Below are 23,082 nucleotides of genomic sequence, written 5' to 3'. Positions count from 1 at the left end.
TTTTAAATGAAATGTTAGAATTACAGAGAAAAAGAAAAAAAACAGTTGTAGTGACTGTTAAATGATCAAAGGCTACAGACGTGTACTCTGAAATTTCTCTAAATTAGGCAAAATATTTAAAATGACAAAGGTCTAACTGAGCAAGTAAGAAGGTTATATCAATATATTGATGCATCATTGAGAACTTACATCAACTCAAATATCAGATGATGACACGCATTCAAAATTTAGCTTTTTATTGAACAACCAAAGCAGCATATTTACACAAATGTATCTGCATTGTACAAATGCTTCATCTGTTTTGGGCATCCCAGTCACTTGCTAACAAATCCTAAAGTGCATTTCACAAGGCCAAATCTTGTTCTTTTATAACTCTTCACATTCTAGGCATTATTTATTTTAGAGTTAAATGGCTAAATGCAAGTTTGCCATTACTCTTCTAAAAGTAAGTTTAACTCCTGCTATTAGATACTTCTCAACTGATTTGATTTTGCATCAATCTCTAACTGTTGTTTATAACCGATTTATGGAACTGAGTAGTGCATAGTGAACGTTATACACTTTACATATTTAAAAATGGGATTATGAATGTAGTAACAGTCTGTGCGCTGTGAGATAAAATTCAGCATACACACAATTCTGTACCACCGATGGTGATTGAAAATATCTGGTTCAGAGGAAACTGATTTAAAACAATCATCAAATCAAAACATATTCTCAAAAAGAAGCGTTTACAAGTCAAACGCAAGTTTAACACTGCTTTGGTGTACATGCATTAGTCAACACCGTAGCATATTAGTCATACACATTTTATTACCGCCACTGTTGAGCCTAGTTAGGCAAAATAGCGTTATGACCTGATGTTGCTTCATACAGTGTAGCACTACAAATGTGCTCAGAATCCACTCTAACATAGAGCACGACCACAGTAACCATGAGTGCAGCAAGCCACACCACATGAAACTGTCAACACACAAGGGTAAAAAACAACGACAGGGGTACGTAAATGTACCCCTTAAGAACTGTATAAAAGTCCCACCACAGATGCCGCTGTTTCTGTCTGCAACATATTTTTGCTTGGTGGTTACACTAACAGAGGGACTGCTGGCTGAAATGAATTGAAATGAGATGAAAACCCCTCCACCTACAGCTTTCTGGAGATGCCATAAAGGTCTGCCATTCACAAGACTTGAAAAGTGCACTTGTCGTACATAAGGAACAGTCACATACTTGCCAGAGTTCAGGATCATTCGACTATTTTTTTAAGGCTTTCAACCGAGAGTGATCGAGTGCAGTGGAATTAGTCAGATTTGGCAGTGTCAAACTTTGGGATCAGGGCCGTCCTTAGGGGGGTGCAACTGGTGCGGTCGCACCGGGCCCCATGGCGAACGGACCGAGGGGGGCCCCGCTCTCTACCTCGCACCGGGCCCCGCATCAGCTAAGGACGGCCCTGTCTGGGATTAAGGAAATATGAAGAATGGAAAAATACAGGAATACTGTAACCTCTAGAAAGAATGGGAAATCAAACAGTCCAAACTTGATAGAAATGGCCAGTTTTGTGAAGTCAAACTATAAAAGTTCCGTCATGATGTTCTTTTTTCAAGGAACACAATGGAAATTTCAGTGTTTTGGTGAATTTTCAGTTAATAATGTTTAAAGGGATATTTTACACAAATGAAAATTCTGTCATCATCTACTCGTTCCAAACCTGGATGACTTTCCTTCCTCTTTGGAACACAAGTTGATATTTTTGAAAAATGTCTTATCCATATTTCTTGGACCCAGTGGACTTTCATTGTATAGACAAAAACTTAGAAAGTTATACACGTTTGGAATGATTTTAATTGTTGGGTGAACCATCCCTCAGAAATTATAGAAATGATTCTCTTCACAAAAAGTTGTTGTATGGCTTCAGAAGAATTTTATGGTGTGTTTTTGGAGCTTGACTGCCATTGTCACTAAAAACTGTCAATGTATGGAAAAGAACAACAGGAAGATTCTTCAAAAGTTTTCTTTTTGTGTTTCACGGAAAAAAATAACAGCACACAAATTGAGAATGATGGGGGTGAGCAAATGATGACAGAATTTTTGCTAGTCCTTTTAACACTTGACACTTTAACACTTACAACCCTGTAAGTGGGAAAAAAATTAACACTTTAAAATGTCCTCAGTAAACTGAGAAATCAACAGTCCAGGAAAAGGTACTCCCTTTAGAAAGTAGCTTCTTGGAGCGGAAACAAACGTTCAATATAGAGTTGTCACTTTGGCTGAAAAGAGAACAGTGGAATAGTGTCTTTATTCCAACATCTGGAGATGATCGTGGACGTTGGCGATGTGCATAGGGGGTTTCTGGAATGAGAAGATCAGGAGAGAAGGAGGACTCTCCCCTGATGGGGCTGTCTCTAGGAGTTTTGCAGAAGGCGTCTATAATGGGGCATGACTTCATGCTCTGGAAGATGCAGGTTGAACTCTAGAGCCACGAGAACGGGGAACTCAAAGGCTATCAGCTCTCGACGGTTCACCCTAAACCTCTCCTCCAGTTTCTAAAGCGAAAGAGATCAAGAGTTCTCATTATATAACAGCAATTAAAAGACCATCGTTACACAACACAGAAACATTCAAAAATACAGAGTAATGAGATTTAAAGAATGCTCCTTTTGTCAGATGTGCCACTATAGCCACGCTTGTTATTCAGAGACAAAGCATCAATCTCAAGGACTGTTGAGTAAATAACATCTGTTTAGTAGCTGTGGTCGCAAGCCCTCAATTTGGGACCTTCAGGTAAGGAGCTAAAAGAGTCAGTGTGCAAAGATAAACTCACATCAATCAGAAGCTTGACCTCGTGTTTCTTTAAGTCTCCTCCGATCTTGGCTGCGAGGAGGACGCAGGCCCCCGTGCAGAGTTTGCGGTTCTGTTTGTTGAGTTTACCCTGGAGCACCAGCTTCTCAAAGTAAACGAAGGCCATGGCCACCGTGGACTCCTCGTAGCCACACTCCTCCTGAGCTAGTTTACGGATCTCTCTCTTCAGGCTAGAACAATACAAAAGGCCACGACCATCAGTACTCGGGTTACTCAGATGTTATGGAATATTGTAAATATTTATAAAAGGCTTGTCACAAGTCCTTGTACACACTTGTACAGTAAATACATCAAAAACAATTAGCTGAAACCCTTGATATCATCCAGTTCATTCTACCTTTTCTACTTAGCAGCTCATAAGAAATCAAGAGCCAGTTTATAAAACCACAATCTGCTTTGTTTAGCTGGCAAACATTTTTGGTATTCACACTCGCTGCATGTGAAAAATTTGGCCATTGGTTGGGTTTGATTCCAAATTACACCCAATCTTAACTCTGCAAAAGTATTAAGACCTGTGTTAAGTATTAAATCCTGATTGAATAACTGAATTATTTCAATTCTTCACTGCTTTCCAATGATTGGAAATGTGATGTCAGAAAACAACATTTGGTTGTTTCAGATATTGTAGGATATGTAGAAATGATGTAACATTTATGTAATCTGAAAGATCCTTTTGAATTATTTTTAACCAGAACTACATTTTGAGTGTTATGTTTTATTCTACTCCAAAACATTGCCGAGATATGATTTATTTATTTATTGAGAAAATGTATTTAATTTATTTGACAGATTTATTCAAACATTAAGACTATAAATATTTGATTATTAACTTACTTCACACCACATTAAAAAGCAATAAAACAACATGAATTGTTTGAATTTCCAAATACAATATTGTACGATAAAAAACATAAAACAGAATCCAAAATTGCTTTGCTTAAAAACCACATTTCTCAATAAATGGCTCTTTATGACATCCATCTCAAAACGATATTGCATGTCACACAGTATTAACTAGATTTAAAAAATGCCAGTGTTATTTGGCCATGAAAATACCTGCTGTTGTGATGCAAGGGTTTTGTGTACATTACTGCCAAATTTAAATACTTGGCATTAAATGTTTAGCATGTAGACTGCTTTATCAACATAAGAAGAACTGGATAGCAACATTCGTACCTTCTGATCTTACTCAGTGTTAGACGAATGTGAGGAAACTTCTCCTTGAAAGTCTCATTCATGTCCTTCTTGAGATCAGAAGGTTTGACATACTCGATGACTGTGGTCTGGAAAAAAGTGGGGATATTCATTGAGACACACATATGAGTACAGACGTATCACAAGGGTTTTCCACTGGGTCACTGAAACATTTCCCAGTTTCAAAGCACAGGGACTGGATTTTTTTCTTGGTCAAGCTCAATCGAGCTCCTAGAGTTACACTTTAATGCTTACAATAATCATAACTTTGAAATAATGGATGTTTATTGTTGCATATGAGATAATAATACAAATGTCCGGGGCTTTGTACTTTTATCCCAAAATCATGTGCATGGAAACTGGAAGTCAATTCTTTTATACATTCTTGCTGGTAACTTTCCTTCACAGAACACAATAGTGATTGTTACAAGCATTGCATAACCAATAGAAGGAAGGGGAAGGCTGTCTCCTGAACCGTCTGAGTTTTGAGTTCAAGTACGTGTCCACTACACAATGCTAAAACAAAAACAGAGCCGAATAGGAAATGAACATGGTTTTCTGTTATGTAAGCATGATAAAATCACTTTCAGACGCTAGCTGCTATTTGAAAAAAGTAATTACAGTTGCCAACAACAGAAACAAAGAGGATAAAAGAGAAAAATATATATAATGAAGACAAACAAAGGCATAGTGTTTCTTCCAGTGTTTGGAAGACAAGCATTTTTCAAGGTCACCAGTCTGGTATTTCTGCTACACAATGTTCATTACTAATTAACTGACAACTAGGGACTCAAGTTCACACTGTAAATGTGTCTGTAACAGTAAAAAATAAAAGTCACATCACTGAGTGACACATGTAACATGCCCTGTCTTTTTTTTTTTGAAGTACTCCATAGGAAAAAAATATCCCAAGCATACAACATACTTTGTATCTCAATAGTCTCCTGCTTCTCAGAATTGTTTCTCTTGAGAAAAAGACCCGGGTCATCTCATATGTGTTTCTAGTTTCAGATAAGATCTCAGTGGTCTCAAACTGTGCTCTGATCTGATACCAAACGCTGCGATCAAAAGCCAGCCATCCTAATATGAACTTACTGAAAATATTTTGCATCAAATTCACATTTTCTCAGCTATGTTATCCATATTCGTTTAATATTTCTATATGTATATCAACATTTGTTTCTATTTTCATGTATTCCAATTCGTTTTAAACATCTGAAATAAAGAAAATAAAAAAAATTAAAGTGTATTTTTAGGGCTGTCAAATGTTTATGTAAAATATTTAGTAAATATGTGTAACATTTTAACACACTCCCTAGAACATTATTAATTTGAATAATAATTAAAATCTGAATTAAAAAAGTATATGTTCATGTTTATACATTATTTTCATAGTAATAAGAAAGACATAAAAATACGCAAAAATATATGCTGTTAACTTAATGTCTTTGCCTTTTGTACAAATAAATACTAAACAGCATAAATGAATCTACATACATGAAATTTAGCTCTATTTATATTTTTAGGAAAGGGGTCTGTTGCAAAGGGATCATCATATTCAGGGGTCCTTGGCATCAAAACTTTTTTTTTTAAATTTGTTAAAGGGGGTCATATGATGTTGCTAAAAAGAACATCATTTTGTATATTTGGTGTAATGAAATGTGTTTATGTGGCTTAGGGTAAAAAAAAAACACATTATTTTCCACATACTGTACATTATTGTTTCTCCTCTATGCCCCGCCTTTCTGAAACACGTCGATTTTTACAAAGCTCATCGTTCTGAAAAGCGAGGTGTGCTCTAATTGGCCAGCTATCCAGTGCATTGTGATTGGCCGAATACCTCAAATGTGTGACGGAAATGTTACGCCCCTTACCATACTGTGATGCCGTGTGTGCGACGAGTGCCTGTGCGCTGGTGATGTGCCCCGAGACAAAACCAGTAAAACCCATTATAATCTAGGCATCTGCTGCATCCAGTGGGGACATAATTACTGATTATAATGACTTATATTGTCTTTTTACGCGTTGCGTTGCGTATCGCGCTGCGTAAACATAAAACCATGTCTGCATTTGTGATCGGAGAAACGACAAATAAGTGCTACTCTACACTGCTCAAAACTCACGTTTGAATCGTCAGTGGCAAATTCTTTAAATATAAAAAGTACTTACAGGCTGTGAGTCATGAAGCGCCAGACTGTCCTTGCAAAGTTGGAATTGCCCCACTTTATAGAAACATACACCGGCATTATAGGCTATACTCTCCCAGGAAACAGTCCTCGTCCTCCATAAAATGCGCTGCACACATCTGAATATTTGGGTTAAACTGTTCTGGAACAGTGTTGTAAATACAACTTAACCACTGATTTCTAGTCGTGTCCTCTTTTGGAAGGCCAAACAAAGTAGTTTCTCTTTCATAACGAAACGCACAGCGTCTCCACAACATGGCAGTGGTGGCAACAATACTACAGCGAGAATCAAAGTTACACCTTCTTTCTTTGCGTGAACATTTTGGCGGCGTTATGAAAATCTTCCCACATTGTGATGTAGACATGTGGGGGCGTGTTAGAACGAGTCCTTTTAGGTAGGCGTGGTTGACTCTTAACTTTTATAAAGAATATCTCTTTGGATTTGAGACTTTAGTCTTTGCTACTTTACAGATCTTCTTTATGCAACAACCGCTTGTAACACTCCAAAGAGAAAGGAAAAATTGAAATTGCATCATATGACCCCTTTAATACAAATCACTTGTGAATCGGTCAAGTCTTGCATTGTGTTACGTGATACCTCACCATGTATGAAGGAAAGATAAGCACTCTTTTGTGCTTTCCACACGGCCATTGCGGGTCATCCAGAAGATTGGGGTCGTACTCCCTGAAATCTCCCAGTTCATTCCCTATGAGAAAAGAGAGGGCAAATAAACAGACTTTACATGTGCTGAGATCACATAATACTCAAAATAAATATCCTACTTAATAAATATATAGTTCTACATTCAGAAAAGCAATTGTATGGTAAGCATTTTGTACCAAGAAGTTTATGACCTTGCTCAAGTCTGCTTAATAAATAACACATTATTAAACCAAACTGCTCATTAAAACCAAACAAGCGGCCCCTTGTCGGGACGTATTAGGGAGATTGAGGCTAAATGAAAGAGCCGTGACAAGTTGTTGGCACACGCACCGGTATCAAGGCTACTCTGGTTACTGTTGGCACGTGCCAGGCTGAGGCTCCGGTGGCTGGCATTGCGAGACTGAGAGAAAGACGACGTGGAGTCGATGGTGTTTCGACGACCCAGAGCATTGGTTGGATAAAGGAACTGTGTGTATGACACTGTCTGTGTAGACATTTACAGAAACTGTAGTCAAATGCTCATCAAGATTAAAGATTTTCTTTCATAACACTGGAGAAAATTGACTAGCCACAAAAGTTGCCATAAAATTGATATACAAACAAAGGAAGGTGAAAACAGAGATTGTACAGATTTTGCAATAAAAAAGTAAAACATCTGTAATTAATAACACTAAAGAAACAAGGTGTACACTCACCTTGCCATCTGCACCCAATTCAACACCATCCAGGCCGATCACCATCTCCTTGGCACTCATGCCACCCGAGGGGTGTCGCTGGCGTCCACTTTCTGCCTTCACATCCCTGCTGGGGCAAGAGAACATCTCAGAGTCCCTCCATAGACAGCAGTCTGTACTGGCAAACATACTTAACCTGCTGCTAAACCATTTGCCACCATAACCTGCTGTGCTCACTGCTTGGCTGTTTTTTTTTTTTTTAATTCAGCTTAAGAAGTATTTGAAATTACGTGTAACATTTTAAATGTTTGGCTTTAAGAGGAAGACAAAAAAGAAACATGAATTTAGCTTAATATTAATATATCTTTTTTATACACTTACACAATGAACTCTAATGTAATAAATGTTATTTTAAAACATTATTTACGGAATTAAATGTATGTATAAATAATGCATCATAAAATTATAGTGTGGAGAACATCAAACAAATGAATTGCAATATTACTATCTCATGCCCCAAGAATCAAGGTGAACGGATAGATGGCTAATATAGCACATATAGGTTATTTTCAGGGTCCAGGAATAATAAAAATAAAGCAATCAGTCTCTCACATGACAAGAAGAATTTAGGGAATTCTTTTTAATTTCCTGCAAAAACGAATGCAAGTCTTTTTTTTTTTTAAGATTGCATCACAGCTGTATTAAATTTCAAAACATTATGACAGGTTTCATTCATGTTACGAGGGTTATTTTCGTCAACTAAAGTTAAACTAAGACTAAAACCATTAAAAAAAATCATTATTTGAAACAAAATAAACATTAACTGAAATAAAATATTTGATAAAAACAAAAAAAAACAAATGAGAAATGTTGCCTTGCCAGCTTGCTGAAATAATGTTTAAGTACTAAAAATAAAATAATAATTCCAATATTCCAATTAGTTTTAAACATCTGAAATAAAGAAAATAAAAAATAAAATGGTTACTTTACACTCTCTAGCCTTCAGTTAGCTTCACATAGCTAAAAAGAAATTGTCTACAAAACTGTTAGTAGCACCCAATTAGTATACTAATTGTAAATGCAAAAGTGTTTTAGTCATTTAACAAGTTTTTCTCATTGATGCAACTTATTTATCTAAATTAATTCTGCTAACATCATGATTTGTTTGCAGTGTACTTGAGGACTTATGATTATATGAACCAGAAATACAAACAATATTATCTAGATCATCTGTAAATAATGTTGACATTTTGTCAATGCATAAAGGATTACTAGAGTGGAGAAACAAAACACAAAAATTAACACTGAAGAACTAATAACCAGGTATAGTGGCCACTTTAATTTGGCTGCTTGTATACCAAATAAATTTAAGACCAAAAATACTACAGCATAACTAACTTATTCATGTGCAGACTTAGAAGCAGACTCTTATTACAGAAAACAGACAGAACTTAGCATTAGCACAGAGTCTTTTTGAGATGTTTAGTGATGCATCAATAATCTCAGATCCCATGAGGATAGACAGCAGTTATAGGTAATATGCACAGGAGCCCTTCAAACAGCTTGGTGAATGGAAAAGCATTAGGCAAGAACTAATAGGAACAGGTGCCCTTGAGAGTTTCCAAATAAATATTTAAAAAACAAAACCAGATTTTCAGTAGGAGTTCATGGCAACTCCTAGATCCACTGTGTATAGCTAATCATCAGTTCACCTGACTCGTTCCTTCAGTTTGCTGACATAAACCATGTGTGTTTTGGTTGGTTAGCACTCAATCAGGAATACAGAAGCATCTAATACTCTTCGGCCATTGGTGGCGCTGATGCTAGCAGAACATGTCCATAAACTTGGCACTCTATCCAGGACAACCCCACTTAGATTGCTCTGTCAATACTGTGCACTTTACTGCCAATCAGCCAAGCCAAAACATCAATGGAATAAATCATGCTGAATTTTGCCATGAGCTATTCATCATACTGAATGCATAACTAAGCAGACTCAGTTATATAATACTATATACAAGGGGGTCCAAATGTTGGCGATCACATTAAAAACAAAGCAGCATTCAGCATTTCAAGGTCAAATTTAATCAACCACAAACATTCTAATCAAAATATCCAAATCAGTTTTTCTCCATGTTAACCCTTTGTACAAAAAGTCAGGGGCCAGTTGCATAAACTTAGCCACCATGCTAAGACTGTCTTAAAGGAACACTCTGCTATTTTTTTTTAAATAGGCTCATTTTCCAACTCCCCTAGAGTTGAACAGTTGAATTTGACCGTTTTCGAATCCATTCAGCCGATCTCCGGGTCTGGCGGTAGCACTTTTAGCTGTAGCTTAGCATAGATCATTGAATCTGATTAGACCGTTAGCATCTCGCTCAAAAATTACCAAAGAGTTTCTATATTTTTCCTATTTAAAACTTGACTCTTCTGTAGTTACATCGTGAAAATGAAAAGATGCGATTTTTTAGGCCGATATGGCTAGGAACTATACTCTCATTCCTACTGGTATCGGTATCGGGCCCGATACTGGTCTCCTGTACTCGTACTCGTTAAAATGCCCCCATACCAAACGCCGATACCACACAGCATGTGATAAGCGCCATATTCAAACAAAGAAACACCGACAACAGAACAACAGAGAGCAGGAAGGAGTTAAGGATGTCTACTACGAAGTATATGTATGCAATGAATATTAATATTAGTATAGTTAAACATTCAGTATTAACGCCTGTATAGCTGAGTGGATTGAACGTGCGGCGGCGCAGATGCGCAAGCTTGTCGAATTAATATATCTTTCTCACAGACATCACTGGAAAGTTTGTAGTTTGGTCGGATATGTAAAAAACAAGTAAAACAATGCACAAGTTACTTAACGGTAGGAAGAGAGAGAGCGCGAGAGCAAGAGAGAGCGCGCGCAATTCTGTTGTGTGATCTCTGATGTTCACTCACTTAGCACACGCATCATTTGGATTAAAACTAAATCGTAAAAATAAGACCATTTATAGGGGCATTCACTATAAACAATTTAATTTCAACCTTAGGCATACACGACTTTCTGGCGAAAGTGAAACAAGCAGCTTGTGTGAAATGCGCTAGGCTGTACTATTCTGCATCAGTACAAATACGTGCATGCGTTGCATGTGTTTTGCTTGCTTGAGTGTTTCTGCATTATATGAGTGGCTTTAGAATATAAATCCCAGCACGTTTCAGATGAAAAACGCGACTTCTATTTCTGAAAATATCACAGTTAGGAGATTTATAACGAGTGGGTCCCTACATTATTACAGCAAAGCGCGTGATTACAGTACTAAGCCGCTGCAATGGAGCAGCTCCAATGCTATTAAATTAAAGATGATGTACCATAGAGCAAAAAAATGAACAGTGAAAGTAACAAAAACTTGTAAAATACATTTTAATGGGCATAATTAAGTGTGAAAATAACCGAAGGATATACAGTGAAACCAAAAATTATTCAGAGACCAGATATCATTTTTTATTTTTTTACTAGTGGGTGCAGGACACTATAGTTCATTTATGTAAGTGAGGATAGCAAAATAAAGTAAACTGTGACAAATCATAACCAAAAATTCTTCATACAGTGGACTACCAGTAAAACTTATACAAATTTGGGTCCAAAAATTACTCAGAACAAAAAAAAATGAAGTTGAGGTTTGCATGAACCTTGCTGACAGCATGCCCAAAAGACTACAGGCTGTCATTAAGGCTAAAGGTTGCCCGACTAAGCATTGATAGTTGTGTAAATACTGTCATACTAACAGCTGTCCGAATCATTTTTGGTCGATTGTAATCTATTACATACCTTTCTATCAAAATTATCTGACATTATCAAGATGAATTTTTTCTGACACTGAAACTCGGAGTTCTTGTCATATTTTATTACCATTTTCTAAACTATAGCGAATAAACTGTGATAGTGTGAGAAATGTTGAATGTGTCTGAATACATTTTGGTTTGACTATCTATTTGATAAATTAAATTAACCAACTAACATTATACATACTCTTTTGGTTTCTGTACCCGATATGTAAAAAATTTACAAATGCAATAGAAATATCGGTATCGGCAAGTACCAAAAATAAAAGTATCGGTATCGGGCGAGTACTGGAAAAAGTGGTATCGGTGCATCCCTAACAAATAAGACCAATCTACATTTTCATAACTGAATTAAAAAAAGTTATGACCAGTCTTGAAGAAAAACAATTAGATGACTAACTTTTTAAGACTAGTCTAAACAGATAATGCAACCGGCCCCTAATTCCCTTTCTTCCATTGGAATATTAACAAATCAAGACGGACAACATGGATCACTAAGTGTTGAAGTTCATGTCAGCTCTGCTGTCACTGAAACAAAAGATGGACTAACCAAAAAAGTAATTTTGACATTCATGTTCATTCTTGAATGTACTTAAGAATCATTAAACCAATAATACACCTAGTGAGGAAGACATTCATATTAAATAATGCAAATTGCAAACTAATGCATTTTCACTTGTGGTCTGAGACTTTTTATCCATATATACCATACATTATAATACAGAGAGGCTTTTATCTCTACAAGGCTTTTATCAGCTTTCCAATAGTGCCTCAATAAATGCAAGTATAGCAATAAAAAGGACATTTAAATGGATTTAACGCTGCCCTTTGTCCAGTTAATATACGGTTTCACAATCTGTATCACAAATTATTCACATGTTGTTTCTGTTAAACCATTAATACTAAGACTTTTTTTTGTGGTGAATAGAATCATGGAATGTTCAGTATTAAGTCATTAATAAAGATTCAGCAGGACTCAAAGTCTACACCATCCCCCACAGAACCTAATCTCAGATAGTAATAAATCCAATGATTGAGATTCCCTCAAGTTGCTATCATTAAAAACAACCCAACAACCCAACAAAGAGTCTCCACTCTTATGCTCAAAGCAAGTTGAACTGTTTAAATAGAATTTTTACTCCGTAAATAGAAATTTAAGTAGGCCTCAACTCTAAAAAGTAAAAACTGTGTTAAAGCTTTAGTGTGTAATTTCTATTATCATCACTAAATGGAAGGTCAAAAATAACTGTTTTCTAACAAGTTTTCGTCTCAAATTTACACCATTGGTTGAGCTGTAGATTTTCAAGATACTCAAACAAGTGTTTGAAAGCACCATCACAGAGCTCTCACTTTTCAGATAAATAAACCTACATATGGCTTACTTACAGTTGTCTCTGCATATTAAAAAGTAATAGGAGAAACCATTTTAATGTATTACAGAAATAAATTACAAGCTTCAGCTTTAAACAATGGAAAAGCAGGCAAGGTGTAGGTAAGAAAAACATCCCATTAGAAGATAGAAAATACAATTTTGTTAAATATCAAAGAAAATAGCTGTAGATCCAGTAATTTAAAAAAGCCTGTTCTAGAAAAAAAAGAAAAGTGGTAAATCAAGGGTGAGGTCTATGTAAAGCATGCTCAAGCTTGTTGGTCAGTCTCTCTGAATTGAAATTACACACGTACTACCAAAAATCAGGAGAGCTATGCATGATACAAAACGTATAACAAACGATCTGTGCATACAGGCTAAAAACAACTGAATAAATGAGAACACTATATGAAAAAATCTAAATAATAGTTAAAAAAAAAATATATATATATTTTTTAAAGATTACTTAGAAGGATACAGAATGTTTATTTTTGGACCCATTGATAATGGCCAGGGGGAAAAAAATGGTAGGACTCGAAAGTGAAGGGATAAAAAGGATGATAATGAAAAGAAGATTTACATGCTGAAGAATACATACCCTGTTTGGCTACAATCTCGATAGGGCAGGACAGAAAAAACACTATAGAAGGATCTTCTGCCACTGAGAAGGACTATCCTATAAAGACAAAATGATACATAAACTAATTGAAGTGAACTCTGTCAATATAGAGGTCAGGACCACAGGCAAAGATGAAGAGATACACAGTAAATAACTGATATGAAATAGTATGTCATAAATTATGTAGGAATGTATCTGGGAATATGCAACAAAGATCAGAAGAAAACAAAAAGAAAGGCAAATTGCTTATAAAAAACAATCTTTGAAGTAAGTTAAAACCTGATTGAGACCACTGAGAACTGAACATGTTTACAAACAAACAAAGGACTGTTTACAAAGGATATTCTGCCAAGGCTTTTCAAGTTCTTATATTTCCTTTAGAAGTTCATCAACTGCTAATAACTGATCTAAAACACAAAATAAAAAATATGTTGGATCAAAGTACAGCCAGAAAAAAAAGCTTTCTGACACATCAAACACTGCAGTTAGCTTTACAAAACAAAAGTCAGCGTCTTCATTGGAAGACTGCAAATGTGTGTATTTTATGGATTTTCTCAAAAGCCCAAAGGAAAAACTAAGCTGGTCACCACCTCTTGTTTTCAAAAACACCAATTCAAAATTCCATTCAGATAAAAGAGAGCATCTGGCTAACACTCTATAATCAATTATAAACAAACAAACGAAGTGAACTCTGTCAATATAGAGGTCAGGACCACAGGCAAAGATGGAGATACACAGTAAATAACTGATATGAAATAGCATGTCATAAATTATGTAGGAATGTATCTGGGAATATGCAACAAAGATCAGAAGAAAACAAAAAGAAAGGCAAATTGCTTATAAAAAACAATCTTTGAAGTAAGTTAAAACCTGATTGAGACCACTGAAAACTGAACATGTTTAAAAACAAACAAAGGACTGTTTACAAAGGATATTCTGCCAAGGCTTTTCAAGTTCTTATATTTCCTTTAGAAGTTCATCAACTGCTAATAACTGATCTAAAACACAAAATAAAAAATATGTTGGATCAAAGTACAGCCAGAAAAAAAAGCTTTCTGACACATCAAACACTGCAGTTAGCTTTACAAAATAAAAGTCAGTGACTTCATTGGAAGGCTGCAAATCTGTTTATTTTATGGATTTTCTCAAAAGCCCAAAGGAAAAACTAAGCTGGTCACCACCTCTTGTTTTCAAAAACACCAATTCAAAATTCCATTCAGATAAAAGAGAGCATCTGGCTAACACTCTATAATCAATTATAAACAAACAAACAAAAAAACACTAATAACATGCCCCAAATATTTGGGTTTTAGAGAGTGTCTGCTTCAACTATCAATTTTAAATACCAGAGGGTCAGTTAGAGATAAAAATACCACAAACACACACACACACACACACTGATGAACATCTACATAAGAGTAACGACAAACATCATTTCCTTTTCCAGGATCTACAACTTCAAGTGGTCTTGTTTTTTTGTTTTTTTTAATGTATTATATACAAATGGCATGACCTTATAAAATTGGAAGAAATTTGATGGTTGCAATCAATGTGCATGATTATCCAGGGAAAATTTCATCAAAAAGGGGAAAAAATTAGCAAATTTCTAAATTAATTTCAAAAGTAAAAAAAACCAAAACAAACTGAGAACCAGGAAAAATCTTTTAATAAATTCAGGGGGAGTCTTTTGCTGAAACACTTGATGTGTGGGTGCTGTTCTCTGTGAGATGTCTGTGTGTGGGTCGTTGGCTAGCTGTGAGCATACCTTCCATTGCGCATATCATGTTGTCTTATGTTTTTGATGAAATGGACCTTCTTGAAACTCTTTGGTCTGGGTGAACCAGATAAAGTTCGGCATCTAGTAACAAAGCAGCATCAACACTGTTCATTAGAGAAATAAATACAACACGGTTCATTAGAGAAATCAATACTGATTTTCTTATGGCTATATATATATACACTGTGTATATATAATATATATATATATATATACACACACACACACACACACACACACACACACGCATATATATATATATATATATACACACACACACACACTATAGTGCAAATCTCATCTAATATGCTAAATATAAGACTGCACTGAGATACTATTCTTAACATTAACATTATGATTTTCAGTAAAGCTGCTCTGAAACAACGTGTATTGTGAAAAGTGCTGTATAAATCAGTTTTTTTTTACTTGACTTCTGACTTTGTGTTTTTCTTACACTTACTGCTATTGTTTTTTACTCTTAACAATTTTTTTATTTACAAGCTTTATTCTAGTGTAACTAACTTCAAGCACTGTTAGTAAATCAGAATACGTCTGAAGAGACCGGTCTTGTTAAAGAGTAAATAAAACAATGGTGTTAAACATAAACTATGTGCAAAATCATTCTGAACAGCACTAAAATTACTTTTAATATATCACTTTTATAGTGCAAATCTCATCTAATATGCTAAATATAAGACTGCACTGAGATACTATTCTTAACATTAACATTATGATTTTCAGTAAAGCTGCTCTGAAACAACGTGTATTGTGAAAAGTGCTGTATAAATCAGTTATTTTTTACTTGACTTCTGACTTTGTGTTTTTCTTACACTTACTGCTATTGTTTTTTACTCTTAACAATTTTTTTATTTACAAGCTTTATTCTAGTGTAACTAACTTCAAGCACTGTTAGTAAATCAGAATACGTCTGAAGAGACCGGTCTTGTTAAAGAGTAAATAAAACAATTGTGTTAAACATAAACTATGTGCAAAATCATTCTGAACAGCACTAAAATTACTTTTAATATATCACTTTTAAAGTAAAAAGGTTTACATAATGTTAACTGAAAGAACAATCAGATGGGTTACCCAAGCAATAATTGATTTATCACAATCTGTCAGAAGTACACCAGCATAACCAACCACTCTGTGGGCCTCCCCTGACATGCTCTGGCACCCCACACATTGAAAACCCCTGCACTAGTTGGTAAGTGGCCTGAGTCTTCAGTGCACTTGTTAGTGTCACCCTAGGCGATGATGATCACATGATCACCATAGCAAGAGGAGGATTAATCATAGGCACCTGTCTGTAATTAATGCTCATCAGAGGATAAGGCACATCAATATGTCAGTAAAGTGAGCTTCAACTCCCACGTTTGTCTTTCATGGACTATCCCAGGAAACAACTAAACAAGGCCACTTCATAAGCCCAAGCCCCCACACTTGCCTTATAAAATAACACCAGAGAGCACCAAATCCAGCACAGGCTGCCTACAACAACAACACCCTAAATTTATTCTACATGACTATCTAAAATAAACTTCCCTCCAGTGTAATTGAACCGCTGTTGGTTTTGTGTCATTCTTCACAAACAACTTGGCCCAAAACATACTCGATGGTAATACTAGAATGCAATGCTTCAAGCTATAAAAGCTTGATTTCATGTGCTGTTGTGTTCCAAAAAGTGTCAGAACCAAATTCGAAACAAAACGGAACTACACGGTGCTTTCTCGGCTTGCTGAAAGAGGGTGCTGTATTAGTGTCTACAGTAGGTGCATCCCGATCCGATTCATACACTTATGAACTATTCAACACCATTTTGTAGTAGTGCAAATAGTGTTCACATTCTCATTTTTTAATGAGGCATGGTGCACTACAGGTGCAAAAAAAAGAATATCATATACTTTATACATTCAAGTCGCAGCTTCCCTGAAGAAATGACAGATACATGTATTAAAGATAGCGGCAGCACATCAGGTGCATTTTAATTGTAATTTTCTTCAAATGGAAAACTAGCAAAATGTATATACTCCACAACAGTTGGAGGGTTATTGGTTAGTGCACAGTACATCATTTGATCATGGAACTAATTTTCCTTTTCAGTTCAACTACTGTCAAGTTAGTAAAATATCAACAAGTTAAGCTACTTACCTAAGTACTTGCATACTTATGTGTTTCAGGCCTTAGAGTGTTCTTTCATTAAAAACACCACAAAACTACTATGTTGAATTTTGCTTTTACAGAGAGGAATCAAAACATCAAAAGCTCATCTCAGTTTCAAAAGTTGTCTGAATCTTTGATCTTAGAGGATTGAATGAAAAACAGCTGAGTGTTCTGGGTGATTATGCACCATTGGAATGGTCAGAAAACAATGGTCATGACCAGACCAAACTAAATGACATCAATTCACAACATGTCTAATGTTTATGAAAGGCTTTTTTACAAGGCTATAGCAAAGACTTATTCTCACAGTTGATCTATAGCAGGAATTACAAGTGTCATCCACTGATAGTCAAAGCACAGAAGTTATTGTATTGGGCCTTTACCATGCAAAGAGTAACTTTCTAAACACGAGGTTACTCGTTTGTGAACTTGACTCGTAACAGCAGTAAAATCTCACTTTATGCCATTTTTCACCATACTGATGAATCCACATATGCCATCCTTTATTCCTGTCACATCTGCTTGCCATTACACAACAGCATTCCCTTTACCTCAATCCTTAAAATACCACCGTTCATTGTTTTAAGTAACCGGTGGGATATAATCCTGTAAAAGTCCTGTGTTCCTAAAAACTCTCAGGAAAAAAAACAGCAACAAGCCACAGCAGCCCTTTTTTTTTTTTTAATCATGCCTTGGCCTGAATTTGCCTGGTCGCAATTCCTACCACATCCGATACTGGTTTTAAGTTCTGGTTTAAAACCTTTTCCTGACTTCATTTATTTCACTGGGAAAAAATGCCAGCATAATCTCTCAGCAACGCCAGCTAACCGCATAACACAAAAAAAGGACATGGTCCATCCAAAACTTGACTCGTTTTAATGGTTATGGATAATGGTTATCATCCAAAAATGAGTCTGGAGGAAAATGTCAATGTTTTGTTAAGAATAAATTAGGTGCAAAGCTTAAAATATACCAAAATATTTGGAAAAAGAAAAACGATGATATTTAGGACAAAGTACATAATATAAATAATGTTTTTTCTCTCTTTCTCATTCATGTACTCTAAAATGAATTTACAGTGTATTCTGGGCTATTAGTTGCTGTATTTTAACAGTAACTTTTATAGTAGTAGTTCTACAATTGACTTCATAATGGAAAAGAGCAGGAAATGATGTGAACACAGTGATTAGCTATGCCCTAGTTTAAAGTAATCTTTTAAATGGTTAAATAATTGTGCCGTGCTCTTTTATTATATTATTTTGTGCCAATTTGCTGTCATTGGAAATGTGCAAAATAATTTTTTAATCTAAAATGATGCCTGTTGATCAATCATTAAAACAATTTTCTCCAAGCCTTGTAACAAATTGTGTTCTGTAACACTGTTGCACTAGCTAGGATAAAAATAATTCAAAGTAAATTAGGTCCATGTTTCCAACCAAAGGCTACAGAACACTAATCCCCATAATGGAGACTGTATAACAAGTGTGAAAAGACATTCTCACTACCAACTCGTCACATATTGACGCTTGGTCAGGATCCCTTGGCATCACTTTTTGACGCACAGGATACCCCTTTAGCATAATTTTTCGATGTGCAGGGACCTCCGTTGCTTTAAATAAGAAACCACAGGCATCAGTATGCCAACGCGAAAGGTACTGGGAATTTTATCGTCATGATTAAATTATATATTGGGTAATAATATTGCCAGTATTGCATATATGTTGGGGTGTGATTTTTCAATGTAAACAGTCACAAGAGTTTTATACTATTTACACATTTATGAGCACGTAACCCAACCCCTGCCCCTAATCCTATACCATTTGTCAATAAAACACAATATATACCAGGCAGATACAACTACCGTCAAAATTTATTCAAGAAGTATTAATATTCCAAGTCTTCCGAGGCAAAACGATTCATTTGTGAGAGGAATAGATGCGTATGCAGTCTGGGCACAAATTAAAACAATGCCGCCAGAAGAAGCCTTACGTCTGCCTTAGTTGTGAAATGTTATTGGCTCTTGTATGTCTCGTGACCGATTGCGACATGCTACCGGAGTATCTTTTTGAATGAGATGTGAGCGCGTTAACGGAGTGGGATCATTTTCAGTGATTAAAACCTTATGTTTTACTTTCTTCTTCGCATAAAGACATTGCATGGCTTCAGAAGACTTGGAATGCAACACGACTTCTTTATACTGCTTGTTTATGGTCAGTTTTTGCAATAAATAACGCTACCTGTGATTGCACTCATATTTGCCTGTTACGTGTTTTATATTGTTCAGAAGTGGGTAGGTTTAGGATAGGGGTGGGGTTAGGTGCTCCAATGAAAGTATACATTTATATAAAATTATTTCTGTTTTTTACAAATCGATGCAAACCATTAAATTAAGACAAACAACTGAAAACAATAGCGGACTCTGCACGTCGTAAAATTACACCAAAGTGGTACCTTGAGCGTCAAAAAGCGATGCCAAGTGGTCCTGACTAAGCATCAATATGTGACGAGATAGGAGTGAGAACGTGTTGCATATAGTTACTTTTTTCCCCCCACAGTAAAATGGAATACGGTATTATAGTGTAATATAGCTAGACCCTTGAAAATTTTATAGCCCTCTACTTAGTTGTCTTGGAGAACTTTGCAATTGTAAGGCAAGATTAAAGTCTGCACCAGAAAAACACAGGCTATTTGCACAGATGTATAGCCACCCATTAGAGCTCAGGAATTACATAACACCACACTCTTCACACAGTTAGACCTGACTGAGTTGCAATAATGCTTTTGTCTGGGCCGCCCAATCAAGGCAGACTGTAGTTTAACAGAAGGCCCTGAAGAACAGGATGATATAGGGTGTGTTTGTGTACATTTTGTTCTTGAAGGCATGTGCCAGCACATGAGAGACAGAACTACATTGCACACTCTCTCTTCACAGGCTGCTCTTGGCAGTGCTTCTAAAGGTTTTGGTCTTCCTGGTGGAAAGTGGCAGCCCATGCAGGAGGGGGTCTAGGAGAGGAAGTGGAGGTCAGAGGCAGGGAGTGGAGGAAGGGGGAGGGGGAGTCAGGGCAGAGTCTGGGCATCCTGCCTGGAACCCGTGTTTGTTTCTAGCAGCTGCCCATTTAGAACAAGTCCTACACTGTTTAAAGCTCAAGTATGTAATGTTAAAATACGTTCTCCTATCTGAACTTAATATGCAGAGATGACTATAAAAAAATCAGTGAAATTTACTGTAAAAAACAGCAGCTATAGCTGCTAGAATTTCCCCTTAAAAATAAGGTAGCAACATTTTAGCTTTTACAGAATTAATTTACAGTTTAAAAACAAAATGAAAATATATACTATATTTAATTTACTGCCATAATGTTAATATACCAAGCTGCTGAAGAACTAAAATAGCTTTGTATCTTTATATCACCAAAAACACAAGGGATAACGAAAAGGCCACATGTACAATCAAAGGTAATCCCAAGTGCTGGCGAACTTACCCTTTAAGAAAAAGTACACACGTGTGCAACTGATCAAAATCGGCATATTAGAGTGGCAATACAGCTGTCCTCACAACAAATAAAGTGTACTAAGACATTGCAAATCATCTTGAAGTAAAACGAAAAATGTATTTTCAGAATAGGCATTACAAATAAAGTGTTCTGGCATTCTCTGTAAGTGATAGCTGACCCTTAAACTTTATTTATTTGTTTATTTATTTATTTGATTGTTTTAAAGTACCCCAATATAGTAAGAATAATTCAGATATATTACATTTGTCTGGAGTCAAACCACTTCATTTAGATGTTGGGACATTTTTTGACCCAACTCTGAGTACATTGCACAACTAAACCAACAGGAGACATAATTACTGTGAAATGAAGCAAGAATTAGGTTTCAGGTCAGTCCAGTGCCTGTCAGTACCACAGTGAAGCACTAAAACAGTTCTTGTCATGAGAAAACAGTTGTGCATAACATAATTTTTCTGTAATATATTGTAAGTCCATTTTGGGTCCCTCTTTCCTTACAAACACCAAAGAAAACAGTGCATTCATTGCGTGATATCTATATTCACGAAAACATTCCCTGCTGTCTCTCTGGCTCCAAAACAAAGCAACTGAACAAAGGGCATCCAACTTGCATGCATGGCCTCTAGTGTCTCAAATTACAGCATGTTCATATGTTCACATTAAAGCACTCAAAGCAGGTGCAGAAGGTGTGTGTGTGTGTGTGTGTGTGCCAGCAGCTCGGGCACAGCTGAGAGCCTGGTTCGCTGCTGCGGCCAGTGCCTGCTGGCCCACTGCAGAAACCAGGCTCTGTCTAGTCCTGGGGCTGTCCTCGTCCTCGGTCTGATTCTCCCCGTCATCCTGCACGGGTCGTCCGTCCAGAGAGATGTTGCTGAGGAATGAGAGTGCAGCTTGTCTCCGTCGTGGATCTATTACGCGCTTCCGTGTGTGCTCCAGACTGGAGGGCTTCATCTGCAGCGCGCTCGCCATTAGCCGTGGGATAGTGCGTGTTTGTCAACGGAGAGGGTTCATAGTGATTGTTTGGATATAGGGTGAAATTGGTGGTCAAAGCGCCATGCGCTGGCTTTTAAGTGCCTGCTGTGTTTTACTGTGTGTGTGTGTGTGTGTGTGTACAGAAAAGCTGGGTCACGTGTGTGCAGTATTGTGGCAGCAGGAGCTTTAGTCTGACCAATGGGGATTCATGAGAACAAGACGGTGTTCCAAAACATAGCGAGTCGCCTAACTAGACAGCATTCGTAGCGCTTTTTGAATTGACTTCAAAATGTTCGAGAGCGGTTTAGTTCATTTAGCTGAACGGATTCTGAGCACGCCCTCGGTGCGAAAAAGGCTGTCTACTTTAGGCGGCTCAGTACGTTTTGAAACACAGCCTGCGTGTTTTTCTCCTTGCCTTCATTTTTGTTCCGCCCTTCTGGGCTACTTGGACAGGACATTCAAAATTACATAAAAGTAAACATTTTAGGTAAGAACAGTCCGAGGTAGCACGAGATCTTGATTAGATATCGTTATTGTGCGTTCAAATAACAGTTCAATTCACCTCAGACAACTAGAAATAGACCTTAAGGCTTTTAAACATTTAATATGTATTGATATTTACTTGGGTAATTTGACATAGCTGTACCCTTGCCAGGCTAAAAGTAGCTTTAATAGACTGACACGCATTCATGGTAAACGAAAATATAGGTACTGTTCTGCCATTTCTATTGAAATGTGTATGTCATTTGTAATTACAAAAGTGCACTTGACTGTGTTAGGAAATATAGTCATGAAGTACGCTACAAGCATAGTATATTTAAATGGGAAGCTTGCAGACCACCTTGGTTTGGCAACCATGTTCCAAAACATATTTAAAGGGGTCATATGATGCGATTTCAAGTTTTCCTTTCTCTTTGGAGTGTTACAAGCTCTTGGCGCGTAAAGAAGATCTGTAAAGTTGCAAAGACTAAAGTCTCAAATCCAAAGAGATATTCTTTATAAAAGTTAAGAGTCAGCCACACCTACCTAAAACAGCTCGTTCTAACACGCCCCCACATGTCTACCTCACTATGTGGGAAGATTTGCATAACGCCGCCCAAATGTTCACGCAAAGAAAGAAGGCGTAACTTTTATTCTGGCTGTAGTATTGTTGACGCTGCAACCATGTCGTGAAGACGCTGTGTGCTTCTTTGTTTGTGAGGGGCGTAACACGCTTGAGGAATTCGGCCAATCACAATGCACTGGATAGCTGGCCAATA

General features: G+C 36.6%; 1 protein-coding gene across 1 annotated transcript; it reads right to left on the bottom strand.

Annotated features, from left to right (window-relative positions):
- Nucleotides 1–230: 230 nt before the first annotated feature.
- cables1 (Cdk5 and Abl enzyme substrate 1) lies at nt 231–22,681 on the bottom strand. The gene is made up of 10 exons (XM_016252239.1): nt 21,569–22,681; nt 20,236–20,345; nt 15,168–15,260; nt 13,382–13,459; nt 7,599–7,704; nt 7,234–7,387; nt 6,843–6,946; nt 4,036–4,142; nt 2,822–3,029; nt 231–2,543 (listed from the first exon to the last, which is right to left on the bottom strand). The coding sequence occupies exons 1-10, from the start codon at nt 21,818–21,820 to the stop codon at nt 2,403–2,405; spliced, it is 1,353 nt and encodes a 450-aa protein (XP_016107725.1). The 5' UTR covers nt 21,821–22,681; the 3' UTR covers nt 231–2,402.
- Between the last annotated feature and the right edge of the window lie 401 nt (nt 22,682–23,082).

Source organism: Sinocyclocheilus grahami, unplaced genomic scaffold (genome assembly GCF_001515645.1).
Source record: "Sinocyclocheilus grahami isolate Dianchi unplaced genomic scaffold, SAMN03320097.WGS_v1.1 scaffold1095.1, whole genome shotgun sequence".
Classification (NCBI taxonomy): domain Eukaryota; kingdom Metazoa; phylum Chordata; class Actinopteri; order Cypriniformes; family Cyprinidae; genus Sinocyclocheilus; species Sinocyclocheilus grahami.
The sequence above is the reverse complement of the archived record's forward strand: the minus strand, read 5'-3'. Positions and strand labels throughout refer to the sequence as shown.

Bases quoted from the DNA above. Each gene is read 5' to 3' on its own strand.
- cables1 (XM_016252239.1), bottom strand. From the start codon at position 21,820: ATGGCGAGCGCGCTGCAGATGAAGCCCTCCAGTCTGGAGCACACACGG. The intron at 13,460-15,167 runs GTATGCTCACAG...TTGTCTTTATAG, and splicing joins CATGATATGCGCAATGGAAG to GATAGTCCTTCTCAGTGGCA. The intron at 4,143-6,842 runs GTGAGGTATCAC...ACTTTTTTCCAG, and splicing joins TTATCTTTCCTTCATACATG to ACCACAGTCATCGAGTATGT.